This window comes from Mustela erminea, chromosome 19 (genome assembly GCF_009829155.1).
Source record: "Mustela erminea isolate mMusErm1 chromosome 19, mMusErm1.Pri, whole genome shotgun sequence".
Taxonomy (NCBI): Eukaryota; Metazoa; Chordata; class Mammalia; order Carnivora; family Mustelidae; genus Mustela; species Mustela erminea.
The window spans coordinates 47,973,988-47,981,811 of NC_045632.1; the positions used below are offsets into that span (position 1 = coordinate 47,973,988).

At 62.9% G+C, this 7,824-nt stretch overlaps 1 protein-coding gene across 1 annotated transcript in view; it reads left to right on the top strand.

Moving 5' to 3' along the window:
- VAC14 (VAC14 component of PIKFYVE complex) overlaps positions 1-6,814 on the top strand; it is a 99,416-nt gene extending 92,602 nt beyond the window's left edge. Inside the window, exons 18-19 of the mRNA XM_032326080.1 lie at positions 1,242-1,392; positions 6,206-6,814. Coding sequence (XP_032181971.1) covers positions 1,242-1,392; positions 6,206-6,368 — 314 coding nt within the window. The 3' untranslated portion in view covers positions 6,369-6,814. The remainder of the gene's footprint in view (positions 1-1,241; positions 1,393-6,205) is intronic.
- Positions 6,815-7,824: the final 1,010 nt, after the last annotated feature.

Here is a 7,824-nt window from a genome sequence, read left to right on the forward strand (position 1 = left end):
CCAGAGAGGGCAGCCCCCAGAATAAAAATCCCGCGCTTGCAGTAAGTCCGGAAGCAGGGAGGCAGCCCTGCCGGTGGCCTCCTCCTGTCCTGCCGGTTGCCCCGGCCTCCTGCTCCCTGGCAGCGCCTTGAACCCGTCCGAGCTTCTCCACACAGCCGGGCACCACAGGGCTAGAGGCCCGGGACAAAGACCCTGTTCCCAGCGGCGTGCAGCCAAGCCTGTCCCACGTGGTCCCCTGGCCTGCCATCTCACTTCCCCAAGGGCCTTCTGGGGCAGCCAGGCACACACACTCTCCTGAGGTCAGGTCCAGCCTGACCCCAGAGAAGCCACGAGTGCCCTCTCACCAGGGCTTTGCGGGGGTGACCGCAGCAGAGGCACCCTGCTCCTGCTCGGCTCCCCATCCCACTCCTGGCTTGCCTGGCCTCCCGGGGACTGGCTTGGCCCCACAGCCCCAGCTACTCAGGTCTCCACGGGCGGCTCCTCCCTGCAGCAAGAGGGTTGGGGTGCAGGGGCTGGGGGCAGCTGGGTCAGCCCAGAGCCCTGCACGGCTGCTGGGGTGCCGTGGCCTCTCTGGGGGTTGGTGGCACATTTCCCCCCAGCGATGCCTGGGCCTGGGCCTTCGAGACACAAGAAGGCAGGAGCCCATGATTCTCCCGGAGGGGCTCAGAGGAGGGCGGCGTGGGGCTGCTGACTTGGGACAGGTGCTGGGCAGGACTGGGGCGCCGCTCCCATCTAGTGCGGTACTGCCAGGGCTGGTACCTGAGGTGGCTTTCCGGAAGCACCTACCAGACACTCCGGAGCTTGGGGTGTGTTTTGCCACACACACCAGCGTTCTTCCATCCTGCCCTCCCTTAAAGTTGCCCTAATCCGGGCTTTCTCTCCTGCTCACCCTATTTATAGCTCTCTTGTGTTGGCACGTGCAGAGCAGACCGGGGAATCTGTTACACTCCAGGCCCCGAACCCCCTCATTACCGGGCTGCTGTGAGGGTAGGGGCTCAGGGCCCAGGCCCCGCGGCAGCACAGGGGTTGTCAGGCCGAGGGCTCGCTCAGCACAGATGGGCAGGAAGAAAGAGGGGGGATGCCCCAAGGACAGGCGAGGTGACCCTGGAGGAGAGGGCGGGTGTGTCTGGCTGTGGGGGAGCCCCTGCCTCCCTCTAAAGCACAGCCCTCTGGCTGGCCGGTTCCCAGGCAGGCCTGGGGCGGTGAGTGAGCCCTGACCTCTCTCCTCTGCCCTGCTGCAGATCTGCGCCTGCAGCTCCTGGACGTGAAGAGCCACCCACACCTGATCAAGGCCCTGTACGGCCTGCTTATGCTGCTGCCGCAGAGCAGCGCCTTCCAGCTGCTGTCCCGCCGGCTGCAGTGCGTGCCCAACCCCGAGCTGCTCCAGACCGAGTGAGTGCTGCTGGGGACCGCTGCCCTCCACCCTGCCCCCAGGGGAGGCTGGCCAGAGGGGTCAGGCCCAGAGGGGTCTCCCTCGCCTCGGAACCACAGCCCCCGGCCACCATGGAGACCGGCCACCCCACTGCCACCGGCCTTCGGGCCTCTCAGGGCCCCAGGAGGAGGGGCTGCAGGACGGTTTACAAGGTGGCACAGGCTAACAATACCTTCTCCACACGGTCAGGGTTGAGTTAGTCAAAAAATGAGAGAGCATGCCAAGAGTCACCCAGACGGATGCCCCTGGAAGGAAGCCACTTGCAGGACGAGGTGGAGGGAGTTCGGTTCACATCCTAGGCCAGAGATAAGCGCCCAGTCCCATGCAGACAGGCATGAGAGCCCGGCCTTGGGTGGCCGTCTCCTCGGTCTACGGCAGAGGCTCCAGCCTGGGCCTCAGAGAGACCCCAGCCTTGCTGCGGCCTTCCGAAGCCTACCCTGGAGGGAGCCTACCCTGGGGACGGGAGACGGGCTGCATCTGCAGCTACCCCGCTCGGGTCCTGCCCATGGGAAGAGCAGGTCCTGGGCACACCGCCACCACGAGTCCCAGCATGGCCGCCTCCAGGCAGGAGGGCTGTGGCCCCGGGGGAGGGGGCTGTCCAGCCCGGCTCCCACCCCAAACCCACGGCTGGCCCGGCCCCCAGAGCCTGCGGGGCTGTGTCTATATTTGGTAACCCTTGCAGGCTCTGCCTCATCCACAGGCATCTGGCATCCGAGATGGAAAATTTCACTTGTCAGGTCGCCATGGAAACCAGCAGAGCCACTGAGGAGATTTACGCTGAATGGAGCACACGCAGCTCGCATCAGATGCCCTGTGTGTCTAGAGTTCCCTCCCAGGCTGTTAGAGCCACTTGGCAGGCCTGGCACCTCGCTCTCGTGAAGGGCCTCGGGCTTCGGCCCCTGGGACTGATGCGGGCAGCCTTGGAATGGGCAGCCTAACACTCAGGGCCCCGGACCCAAGCCCCTGTGCCCTCTGTGGCACTGGCTTTAGGCTCCCACCACCCCTCCCGTCGCGCTTGGCCTCTCCAGAGGCTGGTGGTGGACCACCTGACAGGCTGGCTACCTAGGCCGGCTGGAGGGGCTTGAGTCCCCGGCGGGTGTGCCCCCACCCCCCACCCCGGCCAAGGCCCAGCTCCTGCCTACCCCACCCACTTTACCAGACAGCGGTGCTCCAGGAGGCAGAGCTGGGCAGTCCCGGCTGCTCCTAGTGATGCCTGAGTGATCCCCAGGGAGCAGGGAGTTGCGGTCCCCATTGGATGCCCCTGGTGGGGATACCTCTAGCTCCTGGGACTCAGGCCCTGAAGCCACACCGTAGCGTCCCTGGCCTTGCCTCTGCACCAGCCTTTCTACTGTCTGGGTGTTAGGGTCACCTGGCAGGCACTTAGGAGGAAAAGCGCAGTGGTGAGGAGGGGAGAAGGAGGCAGGAAGGGCTGCTTCCTGTGACCTTTGGTTCTGGTCCCCAGCCCCAACCAGCCCGCCTTCCAGACCCTGCACTGCTGAGGGCCATATGCCTATCAGAGCTCTGCCCATGACATCTTGTGGGGGGTGGGGATGTAAAGCTCGAGGTAGTAGTAGCCCTCACGGCGTGCTCCAGGCCCGCGTACAAATGTGCAGAGGGAGGGAAGCTGGGGATAAAGGATTCTCCCTAAGCGTCCCATGGTCAGAGTCAAGGCAGTCTTGGGCCAAGGGTTTGAGACCTCTGGGTTCTCAGGTCAGTGGGCAGGCCATAGGCCTGGACTAGGATCTAAGATTTTTTTTTTTTTTTTTTGAACAGAGAGAGAGATCACAAGTAGGCAGAGAGAGAGGGGGAAGCAGGCTCCCCGCTGAGCAGAGAGCCCCATGTGGGGCTCGATCCCAGGACCCTGGGATCATGACCTGAGCCGAAGGCAGAGGCTTTAACCCACTGAGCCACCCAGGCACCCCCTGGACTAGGATCTGATCCAAGCTCTGCTCAAGATTTGCTGTGTGACCTCAGATCCGTCTCTTGGTTCTTGGTTTCTTCATTAGTAAATGAGCATTTGAGTTAAATGGATGCTTGAGGCTCGGCCCAGCCTTCAAGGCCCCAGGTGCCCAGCCTTTCTTCGCAGGGACCCTGGAAGAGTTGGCACAGAAACGAGCAAGGAGACATTGGGCGGGGAGGGGGCCCCAGGAACAGCTGGGGGAGGGGTCAGATTGCAGGGTTGGGCACAGAGGGACAGCTCACACCCAGGAGAGGGAGACAGGGACAGTCTCAGCCCTGGGAGGGGCAGGCAGCTGGAAGACAGCTTTGGGTTGCCTGACAGGCCTGCAAGCCAGGAACAGCTGGGGGTGGGGGGTTCTGTACCCCTCCCCCACCCCTCATTCTGTGTGCTCAAGGCGCCAGCAGGGCTCGGAGACCCTGGCCACACTCAGGCTTCCAGGCCACTCCCCAGAAACCATCTCAGTGACGCAGGAGGGAACCTCTGAAGCAAAAAGCTGGTCACAGGTGCATGGGTGGGGGTGGCAGGAGAGAGGGCCAGCTTTGGGTCTCTCCGCTGCTGGTGGGGTGTCCTCCAGCCACTGACTGCCCGCAGGGTGTTGTCAACAAAGCAGGAAGGGCTTGCGCGACAGCTGTGCCCGCTGTGACAGGGAGAGGAGCCCTGGCCCACATGCTCAGAGGAGACCTACCCTACCCCCATGGGACACGCTCCTCCCCATTCCGCCCCCCCTACACACACACAGAAGACCTCAGGCCAGGAGGGGTCCAGGGAGGGAGGCCGAGTCACCGAGGGCCCAGGGAGCACAAGGTGTGGCCCACTCCTCCCCACCCCCACACGCTGTCCCAGGCACCTCTGGGCGGATCCCCCGGGTTGGCTGCCACTGCTGGCATCTCCACGGAAACCCCTAATCTCAGTCCTACTCTGGACCTGACACCTGGGCTTGCCATTAGTGTCGAGGGGAACGGCAGACAGGCCCACGGACGCCTAGGCACGTACTGCAGTGTCCCGTCTGGGCGCGTGTTCCCAGGCCCACAGGTGTCCCGCATCTCTGCCTGAGGGGCTGGGGCTGCGCCTGGCCTCTCCCTAGCGAGAGCTCTAAACCGCAGGGTGTCCCTCGGCTTCCCCAGAAGCCCAGGTTATTCTCTCAGGGCGGTGACACCGGGACCACAGAGCTACTATGACAGGGAGCCTCCTTCCCCGTTCCCAGGGGAGCTGAATACAGGAGCTGGAGTTCAGAATGCCGCCCGCAGCCTGCCCCCACCAGAGCCTCGTGGCTCCTGCTGGTCTTTGTTGAACCGATGTTGCCTGAGGCCCAGGAAAGCGGGAGCCACGCCGCTGTCTAGGGTGCCTTCAGCAGGAGGGAAACACACTGAGTAGGTAGGGGGCTACCTCCAAGCTCCAGCCCCATCCTGACTACGGGAAGGGTTCCCACCGCCCCTGGTCCTGCCTCAGCAGCCAAGTGAGTGGTCAGAGAGGCCTGTCAGGGGCCAAGCTTATTGGGGAGCGTTTCCTTGGGGTGAAGGGCCATCGTTCCCCCACCAAGTGGACTGAGCCGCAGGTAAACAGGCGGCCTTGAGCTGCTAGGTCCCGGCTGGCCTCACCTCAAGGACCAGGGTTGTAGCCATGGTGGCCCCCCATCAAGCTGGGGCTGGGCACCAGGCTAAGCCCTTCCGTGTTGAATCTGAGGAAACCCTCACACCTACCCCATGGAGTGGCTTCTGTGGCCGTCCCCCCTTTACAGAGGAGGAAACTGAGCCATGGGCCCAAGGTCCAGTGGTTAGGAAGTGGTTGTATTCCAGTTGGATCCCGGCTTATCTAGCTTGTGTGTTCAGTTCTTGTGCCTCAATATTGGGGTCTGTCCATGAACTCAGGGGGTCCAAGGATTCTCATGAACAGCCCACAGCCTTCATGAGACTCCCCCCCTTACTAGGGCCACCAGGCCTTAGGGGCTAGAAGCAAATATTTTTCCAGCCCACACAGATCTGTTTCCTAAGCCAGGGAGGCTCAGTTGAGAGAGAAGCGGACTTCCAGGAGATTCTCTGGAGGAGTGCTTATAAACAGGGCAGGGCCCCAGGGGATCTAGTCCCTGGGGCAAGCTGAACAGGGCTATTACCCTGCACGACCCCAGGGAGCATCAGGCACATTGTAGCTGTGCTCTGCACGACCTGTGCAACCGTACAGAGCAGGGGGAGGGGGTGGTAACAACAGGAGTTGTAGGAACTGCCAGCATGCCCGGTGGTGAAACCAGCTCTCCTCCCTCAGGGACAGAAAATGACCACAGGCCTTTGGACCTCAACACTCAAAAATCGATGTCCTGCCAAGCTAAAGGCCCAGTAGAGTCTCTTCAGCAGTAGACAATCCTTGTTGTCTGCAGGCCTAGTCCTGCCCCAGAGAAAGGGCCAGGCTGCCTCCTCCCCCTTCTCCCTGGACCCTGTTCCAGGCCCCAGCTGGCTTCCTGGCTGGCTGCTAGCCCTGGCTTTCACCCCAAAGGGAGCCAGTCGTAAACAGGAAATGCTTCCCGATGCGATGCCTGCTCTGGGCCCCATTGCCAGCCCACAGACTGAAGACCATATCCAAGCAGCACTGTTGACTGGTCCCAGCACTTAAGGGGGAGGGGATGTTCACGGGGCTCCCCTGCTTTGGGGCTGACCGTTGGGCAAGGGATCCCAGGCTTGAGGCAGACATACTCCCCAAGGTTGAGCTCCGTGAGCCTGTGGCCCTGCCCTGACCCCGGCCCTCCTATGCCCGGTGCCACCTGGCCCCCAGCTCCCTCCCCGGCTTGCCGAGACTGATGCTGAGCCCTTCTTCTTCCCCAGAGACAGTCCACAAGCAGCGCCCAAGGCGCAGAAAACGGATTCCCCCAGCATCAACTACGCAGAGCTGCTGCAGCACTTTGAGAAGGTCCAGAAGAAGCACCTGGAAGTTAGGCACCAGCGGAGTGGGCGTGGGGATCACCTGGACCGGAGAGTTGTCCTCTGACGGTCCTGCCATGGAGAAGGGCCCAAGTAGTGGCCTCGTGGAGCATTCAGGGTCTTCGGGCCCCCACCCTGAGGAGCTCGAACACCTGCCTCAAGGGCAGGGCCGGGCCTGGCCACCAGCTCGGGGTAAGGGCACAGAGGCTGGCCACCCAAGCTCCTCACACAGCCCAGCCCTCTGGGCCCTCATTGCTGGCAGCTGCACCCTGGTGCTCAGGCAGCCGGCTTCCCACCGGGGTGCGGCCGAAGCCTCAGACACCACCCATTCTCTGGGACCAGTCTCTAACATCCTCTTGTAAAAGAGCTTGACCTCTCTCCAGCCCACCAGCGCTCTGGCCTCGTGCTGTGTGTGCACACTGGAGTATGCATACCTGTCTGCAGACAGGGACCAGCCCGGAAGTCCGTATCAATGACACACCCCCTGCCCCAATAAAGAAATGACAGAAACTCTCAGCCGCACATGCTTGCTCCTTCCCACTGGCACTGGCGCTCTGCCTCCCTGATGCCCACAGCTGCTCCAGGACCATGTTGCCTCAAGGAGTGTTGGCTACACCTGGAGGCTGGTCACCTGACAGTTCCCTGATGGGCGTCTTCTGGGTCCCACTCTCACCACTGGGACCCGCCCCTTCCTGGAGACCACCAAGCACTGGCCTGGCCTGAAACCCTGAACCCTACCTTCCCAGGCACCTGACTTTTCCACCCAGATTCCCCTGGGGAATGCAGCCACGTCCCCTTTGAACTGGGGAACCAAACCTTGAGTTTCTGAATGAAAGGGCATGCCCTACAGGCTGCACATCACTGGAAATGGAAGGGCAGGGACTGAGGAAGCATCTCAGGTGCCCACCTTGATTTGGCTAAATAAGCCGCAGTAGCACACGCCTGGTCCTGAGTCCACCAGACTCCAGCTCCGGGCAGCCTCTGAGTGGCCTAATGAGCGCCCAGGTGGTTCTCATGAAGGCGCCCGGGGTGGGGGAGAATGAGTTTGCGCCTCTCGGGGAGGGTGGGTTTCCCCGCCTGGAGTCTCTAGGACGAAGAGCAGTACTCGCCGCCCGTTGTCCACGTGAACACGGCGTGCGTCCCCAAACACGTGCGCCCAGGCGTCGGGGACTGGGGCCGGCAGCCCACCTCTGCCCCGCTGCCGAGTAAGCAGGTTGCCCCGACCCGGTCACGACACCCCAAAAGCTCATCCTGCTCTCTCCCTTACCCCCCAATGCGAGTGGCTTCGGCCCCGCTTGGAAAAGCAGCCAAAGAGCTTCTGGAGGACCATGCGGACTCATCATTGCCTGGGATGGAACGTCCCAAGGCGGGCGACACCCCACGCCCCCCACCCGCTGTGTGTCGTGTATTGCGCCCGCGGGACGCCCCCAGAGGAGGCGCCCGATCCCTAAAAGCGCCCGAAGACCCCGGCCCGAGACCACAGGCTGGAATGGGGTGCCGAGCCCCTTCCCGGGGGATTGGGG